Source organism: Vidua chalybeata, chromosome 28 (assembly GCF_026979565.1).
Source record: "Vidua chalybeata isolate OUT-0048 chromosome 28, bVidCha1 merged haplotype, whole genome shotgun sequence".
NCBI classification, from domain to species: Eukaryota; Metazoa; Chordata; class Aves; order Passeriformes; family Viduidae; genus Vidua; species Vidua chalybeata.
The window spans coordinates 4,274,949-4,293,736 of record NC_071557.1 but is presented as its reverse complement, the minus strand read 5'-3'; the positions used below and the strand labels follow the sequence as shown (position 1 = coordinate 4,293,736).

Sequence of the window (18,788 nt, the reverse complement as noted above, 5' to 3'; positions counted from 1 at the left end):
CCTCAGCGGTTTGGAAGCGGCGTCCTTCGGCTGCATTCGGCCCTTCCCGTCTTCCTTCGGTATTTTCCGATCCTTTTCGCCCTCTTTCGGCTTTTTCCGTCCTCACTCGGCCCTTCCCGCCCACTTGGGCTCTCTTCGGCCCTTTCCGTCTTCCCTCGGCCCTTCCCGATCTCGCTCGGCCCTTTCCGTTTCATTCGACTCTTTCCGATTTCTCCTCGGCCCTTTCCGTCTACCCTCGGCCATCTCCGTCTTCCCTCGCCTGCCCTCGGCGCTTCCCGCCTACCCTCGGCCCTTCCCGCCGCCGCTCGGCTCTCTCCGGCCTGTCCCTCAGCGCCGCCGCTGCCATGGCCGGTGGTCGCCGCTCGCCGCCCGCTCCGTGCTGCCCGGGCCGGGCGGCGGTGCCCGCTCCGTGCTGCCAGGGCCGCGTGGCCGTGCCCAGCGTGCACCAGAGCCTGTCCGAGATGGACTTCGAGCGGGGTCCGGGGCGCTCCGGGGCCGGGGGGCGGGAGGGCCGGGTCAGCGCTCCCGGCGGTGCGCGGTACCCCGTACCGGAGGGGCACCGGCGACTCTGGGCAGGGGTTGGGGTGGCGGAGGGGGCACGGGCTGGGCTGGAGCAGCGGTACCGGCAGGGCTCCGGGCTGGGGTTCCGGTACCGGAGGGGCACCGGGGGGCTCCGGGCTGGGGTTCCGGTGCCGGTACCGGGCAGGGCCCGGGGCTCCGTCCGTGGCTGAGGTGGCCCCGCTGCCCGCAGGGATCTGGGCGGCGGCGCGGGACGGGGACGAGGCGCGGGTGCTGCAGCTGCTGGAGCGGCGAGGGGACCCCGCGGAGCCCGACCTGGCGGGGTACACGGCCCTGGTACACCGGGGGGCACCGGGGGTCCTGACCGGGTACACGGCCCTGGTACACCGGGGGGCACCGGGGGTCCTGACCGGGTACACGGCCCTGGTACACCGGGGGGCACTGGGGGTCCTGACCGGGTACACGGCCCTGGTACACCGGGGGGCACCGGGGGCACCGGGGGTCCTGACCGGGTACACGGCCCTGGTACATAAGGGGGCACCGGGGGGCACGGGGGGAACAGCCCTGGTACACCGGGGGGCACTGGGGGGCACGGCCCTGGTACACCGGGGGCACCGGGGGTCCTGACCGGGTACACGGCCCTGGTACACCGGGGGGCACCGGGGGCACGGCCCTGGCACACCGGGGGGCACTGGGGGCACGGCCCTGGTACATCGGGGGGCACAGGGGGGCATCGGGGGTCCTGACCGGGTACGAGGGGCACGGAGGGCACGGGGGTCTTTGGGGTCAGTCCTTTGGGGGCACAGCCCTGGCACCGGGGGTCCCGGGGGTTGGTCCTGCCCGGGGGCACGGCCCTAGCACCGGGGGGCACGGAGGTCAATCCTAACGGAGCACACAGCCCTGGCACCGGGGGTCTTTGGGGTCGGTCCTGCCCTGGCACCGGAAGTGTTTTGGGTCGGTCCTGCCCTGGCACCGGGGGTCCCGGGGGTCGGTCCTGCCTTGGCACCGGGGGTCTTTGGGGTCGGTCCTGCCCTGGCACCGGGGGTCCCGGGGGTCGCTCCCGCCCTGGCACCGGGCAGCCCTGAGGCAGGCGCCGTGCCCGCAGCACTACGCCAGCCGGAACGGGCACCTGGCCGTGTGCCGGCTGCTGCTGGAGCGCGGCGCCCCGTGCGATGCCCGCACCCCCGGCGGTGCCACCCCGCTGCACCGCGCCTGCTTCTGCGGGCACCGCGCCGTCACCGAGCTGCTGCTGGCACACGGAGCCGACCCCGCGGCCGCCGACGGCGACGGCAGAACCGCCCTGCACAAGGTGGGCACGCCGGGGGCACCCCGGGGCACGGGGGGGCACCGGGAGAGCCCCGAGGGAGGGGGGGTACGGGGTGGGGGGCACAGTGCCCGAGTTAGGGGGCATGGGGGGATACGGCCCGAATTAGGGGGGGCACAGGGCCCGAATTAGGGGGGCATGGGGGGGAAACGGCCCAAATTAGGGGGGGCACAGGGCCCGAATTAGGGGAGCACGGGGTGGGGGGCACAGTGCCCGAATTAGGGGGGCACGGAGGGGGCACAGTGCCCGAATTAGGGGGAGCACAGTGCCCGATTTAGGGGGGCACAGTGCCCGAACTAGGGGGGGGCACAGTGCCCGAATTAGGGGGGCATGGGGGGGCACAGTGCCCGAATTAGGGGGAGCACAGTGCCCGAATTAGGGGGAGCACAGTGCCCGATTTAGGGGGGCACAGTGCCCGAACTAGGGGGGGGCACAGTGCCCGAATTAGGGGGGCATGGGGGGGCACAGTGCCCGAATTAGGGGGGCACAGTGCCCGAATTAGGGGGAGCACAGTGCCCGATTTAGGGGGGCACAGTGCCCGAATTAGGGGGGCATGGGGGGGCACAGTGCCCGAATTAGGGGGGCACAGTGCCCGATTTAGGGGAGCACAGTGCCCGAACTAGGGGGGGGGCACAGTGCCCGAATTAGGGGGGGCACAGTGCCCGAATTAGGGGGGCACAGTGCCCGAACTAGGGGGGGCACAGTGCCCGAATTAGAGGGGGCACAGGGGCACCCCCTACCCAAATTAAAGGGGGACACAGGGGGACCCCAATGCCAGGTGGGGGGCACAGGGGCAGCCCCCTACCCAAATTAGGGCACAGCGGGCACCCCCTGTCCAAACCGGGTGGGGGGCACGGTGCTTCTCCTCCCGGGGGGTGCCCGGGGGTGGCTCTCGGGTCCCCCCGGGGGTGACACCGGTGCCCCCCAGGCCGCCGAGCAGGGGCACCGCGAGCTCTGTGCCCTCCTCCTGTGCCGGCAGCCGGCCCTCGCTGCCCTCCGCGATGCCAGGGGCCGCAGCCCGCGGGACGGGGCGCACCCGGCCGTGCGGGACCTGCTGGACGCCTGAGGGGACGCGGAGGCCACGGCGGGGCCCGGTCGCTGCCGCGGGCCCGGTGCCCGTCCCGGTACCGCCGCTCCTACTTCCGTGTTCCGCCAACACGCCCCACCCACTGCCCGCCCTCCCAGCCAATCACATCCCACCTTTTCCCTGTAGTTCCGCCTCCCTTCCCTCGCAGCCAATCACGACCCGCGGTGCCTTTAGGGGGCGGGGTTTGGCGCGGTAAACGCCCCCCCGGCGGTGGGGGGGGGGGATTTAAAGGCGCCGCGTCCTTTTTAAAGCGGTTCCGGTAACCGGGACCCTTCCCCGGTAACCGGGACCCCCCCCCACGCGCGGCACCGAGCACAGCCACGTACAGATATAGAATTTTTATTAACCCATCTGGCAAAAAAAAAAAAAAAAAAGAAAAAAACCAAACAAAAAAAACCCCGTGAAATAAAAATTCCACGGTCGGTTTCACAACCGGGGCGTGGGGGGAGGGGCAGAACCGGGAGGGGGAGGCCCGGCCCCCCCCGCCCCTCCCCCCATCCCCCCCGCGACCCGAGCGCCCCAAAAAATACAAATCAAACCTGAACAATAAATAGGAATTCCCCAGGGGGGGAGGAAAAGGAGGGGTTTGCATAGAGGAAGATTTAATAAAAAAGGTTTTTTTGTTGTTGTTTTTTTTTTTTCTGGCTTATTATTAATTATTAATTATTATTATTATTTATTAATTATTATTATTATTATTTCTAAAATCTCCCTGCGGAAGGAGCTAGGAACTGATCGTCGAGATGTGATTAACAAAAATAATTCAACCTTCTCCCAATAACTTACAGGAGTTCACCCAGGGGGAACTTTTTGTGCTTATTTTTGGTTTTTTTGGGGTCAAGCTCTGACCCCAAAAAAACCCGGGGGGGGGGGGGGGGGTTGGGGGGGACCCTCAGCCCCCTCCTGCCTGTACAACTTTGGTCACTAGCGCTGTGTCACCCCAAAATCCAGACCCCAAAATCCAGACCCCAAAGTCCAGACCCTAAAATCCAGACCTCAAAATCCAGACCTCAAAATCCAGACCCCAAAGTCCAGACCTCAAAGTCAGACCCCAAAATCCCCGGGCCAGCAGGGAAGGGGCTGGGATTTATCCAGGAAACCCCAAAAACACCGGAGAGGGGTCGGGATTCCCATCCCAGGATATCCCAAAAGGGTGGAGGAGACCCCAAAGGGCTGAGGAGACCCCAAATGTTTGCAATTCCCATCCCAAAATGGTGAAGGAGTTCCCAAAGTGATGGAATTCCCATCCCAGGATGGGTAGGGGACCTTAAAGATTTGGAATTTTCATCCCAAGATGGGTAGGAGACCCCAAATGTTTGCAATTCCCATCCCAAAATGGGGTAGGAGACCCCCAAAGTTTGGCATTTTCATCCCAAAATGGTGTTGGAGATCCCAAAGTGATGGAATTCCCATCGCAAGATGGTGTTGGAGATCCCAAAGTGATCGAATTCCCATCCTAAGACGATTTTCCCATCCCAGGATGGTCTAGGAGATCCCAAAGGTTTGGAATTCCCATCCCAAAATGGGTGTTGGAGATCCCAAAGGTTTGGAATGTCCATCCCAGGGTTCCTGGCAGGGTTGGGATGTCCATTCTGGGATTCCTGGAAGGGCTGGGGTTCCTGGGAGGTTTGGGATGGACCCTGAAAGGATTGAGATGTCCACCCTGGGGTTTCTGGAAGGGTTGGGATGTCCATCCTGAGGGTTCTGGCAGGATTGGGGTTCCTGGGAGGTTTGGGATGGACCCTGGCGTGGTTGGGATGTCCATCCCAGGATTCCTGGCAGGATTGGGATGTCCATCCTGGGATTCCTGGAAATGTCCATCCCAGACTTCCTGGAAGGGTTGGAATTTCCGTCCCAGGATTCCTGGAAGGACTGGGATGTCCATCTCAGATTTCCTGGAAAGACTGGGATGTCCATCCCAGATTTCCTGGCAGGGTTGGGATGTCCATCCCAGATTTCCTGGCAGGGTTGGGATGTCCATCCCAGATTTCCACTGGAAGGGTTGTGGTGTCCATCTCAGATTTCCTCAAAGGACTGGGATATCCATCCCAGATTTCCTGGCAGGGTTGGAATTTCCATCCCAGATTTCCTGGAAAGATTGGGATGCCCATCCCAGATTTCCTGGAAAGATTGGGATGTCCATCCCAGATTTCCTGGCAGGGTTGGAACTTCCATCCCAGATTTCCACTGGAAGGGTTGTGGTGTCCATCTCAGATTTCCTGGCAGGGTTGGGATGTCCATCCTGGGATTCCTGACACGGTTGGGATGTCCGTCCCAGATTTCCTGGCAGGATTGGGATTTCCATCCCGAGGGTCCCCATGGCGGCAAACCGAGACCCGAATCTCCCTGAGCCGTCGGCGCCGTGCCGGCGGTGCCGGCGCCGCCCGCGCCGCTCCGTCCGTCCCAAACCGAGCCGGCCTGGAACGGCAGCGGCAGCAGCAAATCCCAGCTCCTCCATCCCCACCGCGCTTCCTCCTCCTCCTCCTCCTCCTCCTCCTCCACCGGCTCATCCTACCGGGCAAAGGTCCCTGCACCGGGCACGCCGGGCACGCCGGAGCGCGCCGGCGCGGCCGGGGTCAGATGGAGTTCTCCAGGCCACTGTGGTTGCTCCGGCGGCTCAGGCAGTTCCTCTCGTTGAGCAAACTCGTGGTCTCGTCCGCCGGCGCCGGCGGCTCCGGCTTCTCCGGGATGGCGGCGTCGGCTTTGGGGGCGGCGCTGTCGGGGGACTGGGGACAGCTGTCCATGCGCGAGGCCAGCAGCCCGTTCTGGTACTCCTGCCGCGTGATCTGCGCCGGAGAGCGGCGGGGAGAGGCGTGGGAGAGGGCAAAGGGGCGAGTTCCCGTCCCAAAATGGGGTACTGACGGAATTCCCGTCCCAAAATGGGGTGGGAGAACCCAAAGGTATCGAATTCCCATCCCAAAATGGGGTGTTTGATGGAATTCCCATCCCAAAATGGGGTACTGACGGAATTCCCGTCCCAAAATGGGGTACTGACGGAATTCCCGTCCCAAAATGGGGTACTGACGGAATTCCCGTCCCAAAATGGGGTGGGAGAACCCAAAGGTATCGAATTCCCATCCCAAAATGGGGTACTGACGGAATTCCCATCCCAAAATGGGGTACTGATGGAATTCCCATCCCAAAATGGGGTGTTTGATGGAATTCCCATCCCAAAATGGGGTACTGACGGAATTCCCGTCCCAAAATGGGGTGGGAGAACCCAAAGGTATCGAATTCCCATCCCAAAATGGGGTACTGACGGAATTCCCATCCCAAAATGGGGTACTGATGGAATTCCCATCCCAAAATGGGGTGTTTGATGGAATTCCCATCCCAAAATGGGGTACTGACGGAATTCCCATCCCAAAATGGGGTGGGAGAACCCAAAGGTATCGAATTCCCATCCCAAAATGGGGTGTTTGATGGAATTCCCATCCCAAAATGGGGTACTGACGGAATTCCCATCCCAAAATGGGGTGGGAGAACCCAAAGGTATCGAATTCCCATCCCAAAATGGGGTACTGATGGAATTCCCATCCCAAAATGGGGTACTGACGGAATTCCCGTCCCAAAATGGCTAAAAGACCCCAAAATCATAGAATTCCCATCCCAGACGTCCCCAAAACGAGCCCTGCCAGAGCTGCTTGCTCATCCCAAACCACCCGAAACCATCTGAGAAGATCCAATGGGTTGGGAATCCCATCCCAAAGAGTTTTCCCAGCCCTGATGGGTCAGGAATCCCATCCCAAAGAGTTTTCCCAGCCCTGATGGGTTGGGAATGGGGTGATGGGTCAGGAATCCCATTCCAAAGCATTTTCCCAGCCCTGATGGGTCGGGAATCCCATCCCAATAGGTTTTCCTGGCTCTCATGGGTTGGGAATGGGGTGATGGGTCGGGAATCCCAACCCAAATGGTTCTCCCGGACCTGATGGGTCGGGAATCCCATCCCAAATGGTTCTCCTGGCCCTGATGGGTCGGGAATCCCATCCCAAATGGTTCTCCTGGCCCTGATGGGTCGGGAATCCCATCCCAAAGAGTTCTCCCAGGCCAATTCCAGCCGGGAACGCTCACCTTGACGAACTGGAGGTCGGTGAGGGCGCGGACGCTGAAGTCGGCCACGTACTGGGCGCCGCCGGCGTTGAGCTGGTTGTTGCTGCCGCTGACCGGCGACGAGCCCGAGTCCGAGCGCTCGTGGTAGCTCAGCGAGGCCGAGCGGTTCAGGCCGCTCATGTGGGACGGGGAACGGATTTCTGTGGGGTTAGGAAGGGTTGGGATCGTCCTCTGCTCTTTCCCGACATTCCCCATCCTGGTTTTGCTCTCCATGGGTGGATTCAGAAGAGCTCGTCCCCTTAATTTGTGTTTTTCGCCCCGTTCTGAAGGCAGAATTCTTTGGGTTTCTGGAATTGCCTCGTGGGGGGTTAGGTTTAGGTTTATGTTTAGATTTAGGTTTAATAAACTAAATTTGAAGTTTCTAGGGTAGGATTCTAAAACTTAAAACTCTTCCTAAGAGGGCAGGTTTAACAAGAATCCCATTTTCCGCAGGGAAAAACAGCCTAACTTCTGGAATCCCAACCTAAACCTAAACCTCAACTTCAAGCTAAACCTCTGTTGTCCCTAGGACGGGGTTTGGAACCTCCGGAATTCCCGTTCCTGGTGGCAGCTCCCACCCAGGAATCCCTGGAAGTGTCCCCAAGGCCAGGTTGGAGCCACCATGGACACTGGGAGATGTCCCTGCCCATGGGGCCCTAAGGTCCCTCCCAACCACTCCAGAATTCCATGAGGAGCTCTGTTGTCCCCAGGACACTGATGGGATTTGGAACCTTGGGAATCTCCCATTCTTGGTGGCATCTCTGACCCAGGAATCCCTGGAAGTGTCCAAAGCCAGGTTGGAGCCACCATGGACAGTGGAAGGTTTAAGTGGTGGCACTGGAAGATCCCTAAGGTCCTTCCCAACCATTCCAGGATTCAATGAGGAGCTCTGCTGTCCCCAGGACACTGATGGGGTTTGGAACCTCGGGAATCTCCCGTTCCCGGCGGCAGCTCCGACCCGAGGATCCCGGGAAGGTTCTGGAGATGCTCACCAGATCCAGGAGGAGGACTCAGGGCCATCACCCCGTAGTAGGAAAAGGCTCCCGCCTCGAACTTCATGCACTCCTTGCCAGCCTCCACCTCCACCTTGCCCTGCCAGGAAAAACAACGTCGATCCACGGCCAGATCCCAAGGGATGAGATCCCATGGGAATTGTCCAAATCCCACCAGAATTGTCCAAATCCCAAGGGATGAGGTTCCATGGGAATTGTCCAAATCCCATGGGAATTGCCCAAACCCCAAGGGATGAGGTCCCACGGGCATTGTCCAAATCCCAAGGGAATTGTCCAAATCCCATGGGAATTGCCCAAACCCAAGTTCTGTGGTCCCACAGGAATTGTCCAAACCCCAAGTTCTGAGGTCCCACAGGAATTTCCCAAATCCCACCGGAACTGTCCAAACCCCAAGGGATGAGATCCCACGGGAATTGTCCAAATCCCAAGGGAATTGTCCAAATCCCATGGGAATTGCCCAAACCCCAAGGGATGAGGTCCCACAGGAATTGCCCAAATCCCATGGGAATTGTCCAAACCCCAAGGGATGAGATCCCACAAGAACTGTCCAAATCCCATGGGAATTGTCCAAACCCCAAGGGATGAGGTCCCACAGGAATTGTCCAAATCCCATAGGAATTGTCCAATTCCCAAGGGACAAGATCCCATGGGAATTGTCCTAATCCCAAGGGATGAGATCCCATGGCAATTGTCCTAATCCCAGGGGATGAGGTCCCACAGGAATTGTCCAAATCCCACCGGAACTGTCCAAACCCCAAGGGATGAGGTCCCATGGGAATTGTCCAAATCCCAAGAGAATTGTCCAAATCCCATGGGAAGTGCCCAAACCCAAGTTCTGAGGTCCCACAGGAATTGCCCAAATCCCATGGGAATTGTCCAAACCCCAAGGGATGAGATCCCACAAGAACTGTCCAAATCCCATGGGAATTGTCCAAACCCCAAGGGATGAGGTCCCACAGGAATTGTCCAAATCCCATAGGAATTGTCCAATTCCCAAGGGACAAGATCCCATGGGAATTGTCCTAATCCCAAGGGATGAGATCCCATGGCAATTGTCCTAATCCCAGGGGATGAGGTCCCACAGGAATTGTCCAAATCCCACCGGAACTGTCCAAACCCCAAGGGATGAGGTCCCATGGGAATTGTCCAAATCCCAAGAGAATTGTCCAAATCCCATGGGAAGTGCCCAAACCCAAGTTCTGAGGTCCCACAGGAATTGCCCAAATCCCATGGGAATTGTCTAATTCCCAAGGGACAAGATCCCATGGGAATTGTCCAAATCCCATGGGAATTGTCTAATTCCCAAGGGACAAGATCCCATGGGAATTGTCCAAATCCCATGGGAATTGCCCAAACCCCAAGGGATGAGGTCCCACAGGAATTGTCCAAATCCCATAGGAATTGTCCAATTCCCAAGGGACAAGATCCCATGGGAATTGTCCTAATCCCAAGGGATGAGATCCCATGGCAATTGTCCTAATCCCAGGGGATGAGGTCCCACAGGAATTGTCCAAATCCCACCGGAACTGTCCAAACCCCAAGGGATGAGGTCCCATGGGAATTGTCCAAATCCCAAGAGAATTGTCCAAATCCCATGGGAAGTGCCCAAACCCAAGTTCTGAGGTCCCACAGGAATTGCCCAAATCCCATGGGAATTGTCTAATTCCCAAGGGACAAGATCCCATGGGAATTGTCCAAATCCCATGGGAATTGCCCAAACCCCAAGGGATGAGGTCCCACAGGAATTGTCCAAACCCCAAGGGATGAGGTCCCACATGAATTGTCCAAATCCCATGGGAATTGTCCAAACCCCAAATTCTGAGGTCCCACAGGAATTGCCCAAATCCCATGGGAATTGCCCAAACTCCTGGGGATGACGTCCCACAGGAATTGCCCAAATCCCATGGGAATTGTCCAAACCCCAAGTTCTGAGGTCCCACAGGAATTGCCAAAACCCCCGGGGATGAGGTCCCACAGGAATTGTCCAAATCCCAAGGGATGAGATCCAACAGCAATTGCCCAAATCCCATGGGAAGTGTCCAAACCCCAAGTTCTGAGGTCCCACAGGAATTGCCCAAATCCCACGGGAATTGCCCCAACCCCCCGGGCTGAGGTCCCTTGGGAATCCCATCACCTGCAGGATGAGGATGAAGTAGTCGGCCGCTTTGTTCTTGCAGTACAGGAAGTGCCGCGGGGACTTCTTGTTCTCCTCGTCGAACTTCAGCTCCTGGATGACGTCCGAGTATTTGAGGAGCCGCAGCAGGATCTTCTCCGAGATGAAGTTGGGGGTGAAGAGGGTCACCTCTGGAGAGGGGGGAGAAGGTCAGAGATGGATTTAATCCCTCCAAGTGGAAGTGGAGACCCAAAGGGCTGGAATCCCCATCCTGAAATGGTGTAGGAGACCCTTGGGGTTGGAATTCCCATCCTGGAACGGTGTAGGAGACCCTTGGGGTTGGAATTCCCATCCTGGAATGGTGTAGGAGACCCTTGGGGTTGGAAGTCCCATCTTGGGAGGGTCTAGGAGACCCTTGGGGTTGAAATGTCCATCCTAGGATGGTCTAGGAGACCCTTGGGGCTGGAATTCCCATCCTGGAATGGTGTAGGAGACCCTTGGGGTTGGAATTCCCATCCTGGAATGGTGTAGGAGACCCTTGGGGTTGGAATTCCCATCCTGGAATGGTGTAGGAGACCCTTGGGGTTGGAATTCCCATCCTGGAATGGTGTAGGAGACCCCTGGGGACTGGAATGTCCATCCAGGTCCAGGATGTCCATCTCCAAAAGGTCCCAAAGAAGCCATCAAAACCCAAGGGACCAGGACACCCATCCCCAACCTTGTCCCCTCCCATTTTGGGCGGGATGGACAAAACAAAAAGTGGGACAAGAGCCAAAATTTCTGCTCAGAGTGACCAGAGGGGACACAAGGACTTTGTGAGCTCCTCCAGCTCCAAGATCCTCCATTGGATGTCCCCAGGACGTCCTTGGGATGTCCCAACCATTGGATGTCCTCAGGATGTCCCAGCCATTGGGACGTCCCAGGCTCTGGGACGTCCTCAGGATGTGCCAGCCCTGGGATGTCCAAACTGACCGGTGGACAGGAAGCGGTGGGCGGCCAGCAGGAGTTGAGGTGACACCTTGACCTTCAGCTCGTTGTCGGGGTCCTTGAAGGCCGAGAAGTCCCGTCGGTTCTTCTGGTTGCACACCCTCTTCCTGCTGCGGTTGTCAACTGCGGGGAACAGCGCGGTCACCTCCGGGGGGACCACCAGGAACCCCCTCAGATGGGATTTCGGGGAGGGGCGGAGCCCCAAAACCTACTGTAGGTGTCGGACTCGTCCAGGATCTCAGACTTGATGATCTCCTCAATGACGTCCTCGAGTGTCACCAGCCCCAGCACCTCGTAGAAGGGGTCGCCCTCGCCCTCATTGTTCACCTTCTGCACGATGGCCAGGTGGGACTTCCCTGTGGACACGGGGGGGGTTGGAATGGGACACCCCTACGACGTCTTGGGATGTCCCCAGGGTGTCCCAGCCATTGGATATCCCCAGGACGTCCCAGCTATGGGGGGACCCCATGATGTCCCAGCCATGGGATGTCCCAGCCCTGCGATGTCCCCTGGATGTCCCCACCCTATGATGTCTCCTGGATGTCACAGCCTTGGGACATCCCCTGGATGTCCCAGCCCTGGGATGTCCCCACCCTTCGCTGTCCCAGCCCATCCCGCCCCTCCCTGGAGCAATAAACTCATTAAAACCTAAACGAGCCCTTGGGCTGGGCTCCCTCCCAGGGTAATGACACTAATTAAACCTCCAAGACAAATGACACTAATTAAGCCTCCAAGATAAATGACACTAATTAAGCCCATTAAGGCTGGGGCAGAGGCACCCCTGAGGCTGAAGGCACCTTGGGATGTGGGATGGGCCCGGCATTCCCAGGGATCACCAGGATGTCACCGTCACCACCAGGAAATGGCTTCCCCCACGTCCCTGTCCCAGATCCCCCTGCCATCCCCGAGGGGACATTTCAGCTCCACCCCAAACCTGCCCTGATCCCAAAACTCCATCTCCATCCCAAACCTGCCCTGACCCCAAAACAAATCCCCTTTCCCTCCTCACCTGTCTCCCTCCATCTCCACCCCAAACCTGCCCTGACCCCAAAACAAATCCCCTCTCCCTCCTCATCTGAGTGTCCCCACCTCATCCTGCTCCACCTCCACCCCAAACCTGCCCTGATCCCAAAACTCCATCTCCACCCTAAACCTGCCCTGATCCCAAAACTCCATCTCAACCCCAAACCTGCCCTGATCCCAAAATAAATCCCCTCTTCCTCCTCACCTCAGTCACCCTACCTTGTCCACCTCCATCTCCATCCCAAACCTGCCCTGACCCCAAAACTCCATCCCAAACCTGCTCTGACCCCAAAACAAATCCCCTCTCCCTCCTCACCTGTCTCCCTCCATCTCCAACCCAAACCTGCCCTGATCCCAAAACTCCATCTCCACCCCAAACCTGCTCTGACCCCAAAACAAATCCCCTCTTCCTCCTCAACTTGAGTGTCCCCACTTCATCCTGTTCCACCTCCACCTCAAACCTGCCCTGATCCCAAAACAAATCCCCTCTCCCTCCTCATCTGAGTGTCCCCACCGTGTCCCCCTCCATCTCCACCCCAAACCTTCCCTCCCTGACATTCTCCACTCTTTAATTCCGGTGGCCACCGGCTCCTGCTCGCTCTGGGGAAAGCTGATTTTAGGGAACTTTTAGCTGATTAGGAAAATCTGGGATTTTAGGGGATCCCAGATCCTTTTTCCCCCTCCTCCCTTGCTCGCAGCGCTGGGAAAAGGTGATGCCTGGAGGGCTGGAGAAAGCATTTTATCATTTCTCATCAGGGCCACCTGGGTGGGGTGGGACAGGTGAGTCAGGAGCTGCTCCCTGCGCGACGAGCGCGACGAGCGGAGCAAACACGGCCCCGCCAGCCCAAAGGGCACCGCAGAGGCCACGCCGGGGTCACCAAACGGGGGACACACCCCAAAATGGGCTCTGGGAGGAGCATCCTGAGGGACAGGGAGGTCCCCATGGGGGGATCATGGAATGCTGGGGTGGTTGGGAGGACCCTGCACCTCTCAGTGTCCATGGTGGCTCCGATGCCACCAGGAATGGGAGATTCCCGAGATTCCAAATCCCAGCAGAGGTCCCCATGGAATTCTGGAGTGGTTGGGAGGACCCTGCACCTCCCACTGTCCCTGGTGGCCTGGCCCTGGGGACACTTCCAGGAACCCTTGGGTCAGAGATGCCACCAGGAATGGGAGATTCCCGAGGTTCCAAATCCCATCAGTGTCCCCAGAGCCATCCTGGGGGACAGTAGAGCTCCCCATGGAATTCTGGAGTAGGTTCATCCAGTCCCACTGTCCATGGTGGCTCAAACCTGGCCTTGGGGACACTTCCAACCACAGCTGCTCTGGGAATTCCATCCCAGCCCCTCAAAGGGAAAATTCCTTCCCAAAATCCCACCCAGATCTCCACATGGAACCATGGAATGGTTTGGTTTTGAGGGACACCAAAGCTCATCTGGTCCCACCATGGGCAGGGACATTTTCCACTGTCCCAGGCGGCTCCAACTTGGTCTTGGACACTTCCAGGGATCCCAGCTGCTCTGGGAATTCCATCCCAACCAGGAATTCCTTCCCAAAAATCCCATTAAAATCCCTGTTTTTCCATTTGAAGCCATTCCCTGTTTCCTGTCCCTCCATCCCTTGTCCCCGGTCCCTCTCCAGCTCTCCTGGAGGACCCTGAGCTCTCCCTGGAATTTCCCTTTTCCAGGAGAACATTCCCAGCTCTCCTGGATACTTCTCCAGGTGAACATTCCCAGCTCTCCTGGAATTTCCCTTCTCCAGGGGAACATTCCCAGCTCTCCTGGAATTTCCCTTCTCCAGGAGAACATTCCCAGCTCTCCTGGATCCTTTTCCAGGTGAACATTCCCAGCTCTCCTGGAATTTCCCTTCTCCAGGTGACCATTCCCAGCTTTCCTTGGAGTTTCCTTTCTCCAGGTGAACATTCCCAGCTTTCCCTGGAGTTTCCCTTCTCCAGGTGAACATTCCCAACTCTCCTGGAATTTCCCTTCTCCAGGTGACCATTCCCAGCTTTCCCTGGAATTTCCCTTCTCCAGGTGACCATTCCCAGCTCTCCCAGCCCAGCTCCAGAGGGAAATTCCCCACTCAAAGCCTTGAAATGGGAAAATGTGGGAATTGTCACCCTGTGACATCCCCACAGCCCTGGGGGGGCACAGCTCAAACCCCACAATTAACACAACCACTTAATTATTCCCTCTCCTGCCTCTCCTCCAGCTCCTGACCGGGTCAACGAATCCAGTAGGAATTTGTGGGGCTCACCTCCAAAACCCCAAGGCCGCAAATTCCCAGTGGAAAAATAACAGGGCTGGGATTTGTGCCCGGAAGGAAGGAGGGAGCCTAAATCCCTTAATCAGGATCGGGGCAGGGAAAGCCTCTGCCAGCAGCCAGGATCAGCCCAGCCCCAGCAGCAACTCGGCACTCACTGCTTTTGGGAACTGGGCTGGACTGGGACAGCGTCTCCCAAATGTTCCCTCCACGCCGGGAGGGGTTTGGGAATCCCTGGATGTCCCTGGAATGTGGCACAAAGCTGAGCCCGGGGTCACAGCCAGGAGATTTCCTTCATCCCAAAGGAATTGGGGAGGGTGGGCTGGGAAAAGGCCCTGAAAAAGGACAAATCCCACCTGGGAGCTTCCCACATCCCACAGGAACTGCGGGGTCAGGCTGGAAATCTTTAGGAAAAGACTCTAAAAAGGGCAAATCCCACCCGGGAATTTCCCATATCCCATGGGAACTGGGGAGGGCGGGCTGGGAAAAGACCCTAAAAAGGGCAAATCCCACCTCAGAGCCTCCCATATCCCACAGGAACCACGGGGTCAGGCTGGAGATCTTTAGGAAAAGACTCTAAAAAGGGCATATACCACCTCAGAGCTTCCCACATCCCACAGGAACTGTGGGGTCAGGCTGGAAAACCTTGGGAAAAGACCCTAAAAAGGCCAAATCCCATCTGTACTCTCCCACATCCCACAGGAACTGTGGGGTCAGGCTGGAAATCTTTAGGAAAAGACTCTAAAAAGGGCAAATCCCACCTGGGAGCTTCCCAATCCCACAGGAACCGCGGGGTCAGGCTGGAAAACCTTGGGAAAAGACCCTGAAAAGGGCAAATCCCACCTGGGAGCTTTCCCACATCCCGTTCCTCCTCCTGCTGCCGATTTTTGGGAAGCAGAGCAAGGATGAGGATGAGGATGGAGCCAGCTCGGAGCAGCCCTGGCTGTTGCCAGCTCCAGGCTGGAGGAAGGAGCCAAACCCAAATCCAAGGAGCCCAGAGATTTTCCAGCACTTCTCCAGAAACTTCTGGGGCTAAACATTAAAAACAAGGAAAACACTCCTGGCATGGGCAAGCTCCAAATGCAGGAAGTCAAAATCCCCAAATTTTGGGATTAAAAGGAAGAATTCCTTCCCAAAATCCCACCTAAACCAGAACATGGAATCCTGGAATGGTTTGGGGTTGGAAGGAACCTTAAATTTTGGTGACCCCTCCATTCTCCAAAAATCTCCAGGGCTAAGAATTAAAAACAAGGGGCAAGGAAAACATTCCTGGCATGGGAATCCACAAGATCAAACTCCCTGAATTTTGGGATTAAAAGGAAGAATTCCTTCCCAAAATCCCACCTAAACCAGAATATGGAATCCTGGAATGGTTTGGGGTTGGAAGGAACCTTAAATTTGGTGTCCCCGAGCTGCCACTCGTTCCCTTGGGGTCGAGGCCACTCTGGCGTGGCCAGCTCTGTCCCCGGAGAGAGCGAAACCCCCTCTGGAATTTTCCTTCCAGCCCCTCCACGAGCCCCTCCTCACCCTTTTTGAACTCCTCCAGCATGGCGTCCAGCTTGGTGTCGTGGAACACCACGTGCACGGGGTGGTTGTAGAACTTGGTGATGGTCTTGAGGGGCGTGCAGTCGTCGGGGTCCACGAAGGCCAGGTCCTTGACGTAGAGGATGTCCATGATGTTGGACCTCTCGTCCTCGTAGACCGGGATGCGCGTGTAGCCGCTCTCCATGATCTCCGACATGGTGTTGAAGTCCAGGATGGCGTCGCTGTTGATCATGAAGCAGTTCTGCAGCGGCGTCATCACGTCTTCCACCGTCTTGGTGCGCAGCTCCAGCGCTCCCTGGATCATGTTGAGCTCCTCCCTCACCAGGTCGTTGTAGGGCTCCGTCACCTTCAGCATCTCCACCAGCTTCTCCCGGTTGTAGACGGTGCCGATCTCCTGGCCCAGGACGCAGTCCAGGAGCTTGCTGATGGGGTAGGACAGCGGGAAGGTCACCAGCATGAAGAACTTGGTGACCACGATGGTGTTGGCGCCCACGGCCAGCCCGTGCCGCGAGCACAGCGCCTGCGGCACGATCTCGCCGAAGATGACGATGCCGATGGTGGAGGCCACCACGGCGCCGATGCCGGAGCCGATGAGGTCGTCCAGCAGGATGGTCAGCGTGGTGTTGACCAGCACGTTGCCCAGCAGCAGCGAGCAGAGCAGGTAGTTCCCCTTCCTGCGGATGGGCTCGATGCGGCGGGCGTAACGCTTCTCCTTGTCGGTGCCGCAGTTCTGCACGATCCTCAGCTCCATGGGATCCAAGGCCATCAAGCCCAAGTTGAGCCCGCTGAACATCCCCGACAGCACCAGCAAGCCCGCGATCAGAATCACCTGCAGCCACAGCGGCAGCAGCGACTTCTTCTCCTCCAGCACCACCACGTGCCCGTCGGGCCCTTGGTGCGGCAGCCAGGGCTGGCCGGGCCGGCGCTGCGAGCACAGCACGTACGTCTTGGCCCTCTCGTCCTTGCGCAGCGGCTGCACCCGCACCCGGAGCAGGGCCGAGGTGTCGCGGGGCTCGGCGGGGCCGGGCCGCACCACCAGGTCCTGCGAGCGCTCCTGGCACGTGGCGTTGCCGCTCGAGGCGTTGCCGCCCGGCCGCAGCTCGGCGAAGGCCACGCGCTGGGCGGCGCCGGGGCCCAGCCCCAGCCCGTAGAGGCGCAGCAGGGCCTCGCTGCCTTCCGTGAGGCGGATAGGCCCGCGCTCCGCCGGCCCCCCCCCCGCCGCCGCCGCCGCCGCCACCGCCGCCGCCGCCGCCGGTTTGGTGCTCTCCTCCAGGCGCAGCCCCAGCACGACGGTGTCGGCCGCGGGCACGGCGCCGCCGGGCAGCGCCAGCAGCAGCAGCAGCGGCGGCAGGAACGGGCCCGGCGAGAGCGGCGTCCCCCCGCAGCCGCCGGCGGTGCCGCCGCCGCCGCCGCCCGCCGCCATGTTGGGCACTGGCGGGAGCGTCACGCACGGGCGGACGCGCCTACGCGGTGACGTCACGCCCCCCTCCCTCAGCGAACGGACGCGCCCCCACCGGTGAGGACACGCCCATCCCGGGGTGACGTCACTCCGGGCACGCCCTGGAGGGGCGGTCAATGAGGTCACGCCCAGGGGTGACGTCACGCGTGGGAGGTGAGGCAGCGGAGGGGAGGGAGGGTGTAGCCACGCCCTCAGCGGTGACGTCACGCACGGAGCAGGAACCAGCAGGGGGAGGGACGCTCTGGCCACGCCCCAGAAGCAAAAGGCCACGCCCACAGCTGTGACGTCACTAACATGATCACGCCCCCGGTCGCTCGTCTGGGTGACGCCTTTAACGTGACGTCACACCCCGCAGCAGGGAGAAGCGATTTCTGGGGGGCAACCGTGCGGTGACGTCACCTGGCGGACCACGCCCACGCGGAGGGAGCCACACTGCTGGGGGTCACCGGGACACGCCCCCGTGTGACGTCACTCATGGCCACGCCCCATACTAACACATCTGACCACGCCTATTTGTGACATCATACGGCAAACCACGCCCCGACCGGAATTTGCACGTGGCCACGCCCTCCCAGGACCCGGGGTGGCACCAGGACCTCTGGGGGTGGCACCAGGAGCTCTGGGGGTGGCACCAGGAGCTCTGGGGGTGGCACCAGGACCGGGGGTGGCACCAGGACCTCTGGGGGTGGCACCAGGACCGGGGGTGGCACCAGGACCTCTGGGGGTGGCACCAGGAGCTCTGGGGGTGGCACCAGGACCGGGGGTGGCACCAGGACCTCTGGGGGTGGCACCAGGAGCTCTGAGGGTGGCACCAGGACCTCTAAGGGTGGCACCAGGAGCCCTGGAGGTGGCACCAGGACCTCTGGGGGTGGCACCAGGACCCGGGGTGGCACCAGGAGCTCTGGGGGTGGCACCAGGACCTCTGGGGGTGACACCAGGACCTCTGGGGGTGGCACCAGGACCTCTGGGGGTGGCACCAGGACCCGGGGTGGCACCAGGACCTCTGGGGGTGGCACCAGGAGCTCTGAGGGTGGCACCAGGACCTCTAGGGGTGGCACCAGGACCTCTGGGGGTGGCACCAGGAGCTCTGGGGGTGGCACCAGGACCTCTAGGGGTGGCACCAGGACCTCTGGGGGTGGCACCAGGAGCTCTAGGGGTGGCACCAGGACCTCCGGGGGTGGCACCAGGACCTCTGGGGGTGGCACCAGGAGCTCCGGGGGTGGCACCAGGACCCGGGGTGGCACCAGGAGCTCTGGAGGTGGCACCAGGACCTCTGGGGGTGGCACCAGGAGCCCTGGGGGTGGCACCAGGACCTCTGGGGGTGGCACTAGGACCTCTAGGGGTGGCACCAGGAGCCCTGGGGGTGG

At 59.8% G+C, this 18,788-nt stretch overlaps 2 protein-coding genes across 3 annotated transcripts; one reads left to right on the top strand and one right to left on the bottom strand.

The window, feature by feature from the left end:
- Nucleotides 1-290: 290 nt before the first annotated feature.
- ANKRD39 (ankyrin repeat domain 39) lies at nt 291-3,565 on the top strand. Of its 2 annotated transcripts, none has more exons than XM_053966503.1 (4): nt 291-477; nt 752-855; nt 1,625-1,828; nt 2,823-3,565. In XM_053966503.1, the coding sequence occupies exons 1-4, from the start codon at nt 345-347 to the stop codon at nt 2,907-2,909; spliced, it is 528 nt and encodes a 175-aa protein (XP_053822478.1). In that variant the 5' UTR covers nt 291-344; the 3' UTR covers nt 2,910-3,565. The 2 variants fall into 2 exon arrangements, with proteins under 2 accessions (XP_053822478.1, XP_053822477.1); XM_053966502.1 differs by having other exon boundaries at nt 293-477; nt 2,772-3,565.
- Nucleotides 3,566-3,638: 73 nt separating this feature from the next.
- CNNM4 (cyclin and CBS domain divalent metal cation transport mediator 4) lies at nt 3,639-17,474 on the bottom strand. The gene is made up of 7 exons (XM_053966475.1): nt 15,945-17,474; nt 11,345-11,488; nt 11,118-11,255; nt 10,167-10,336; nt 8,012-8,111; nt 7,002-7,180; nt 3,639-5,716 (listed from the first exon to the last, which is right to left on the bottom strand). The coding sequence occupies exons 1-7, from the start codon at nt 17,383-17,385 to the stop codon at nt 5,507-5,509; spliced, it is 2,382 nt and encodes a 793-aa protein (XP_053822450.1). The 5' UTR covers nt 17,386-17,474; the 3' UTR covers nt 3,639-5,506.
- Between the last annotated feature and the right edge of the window lie 1,314 nt (nt 17,475-18,788).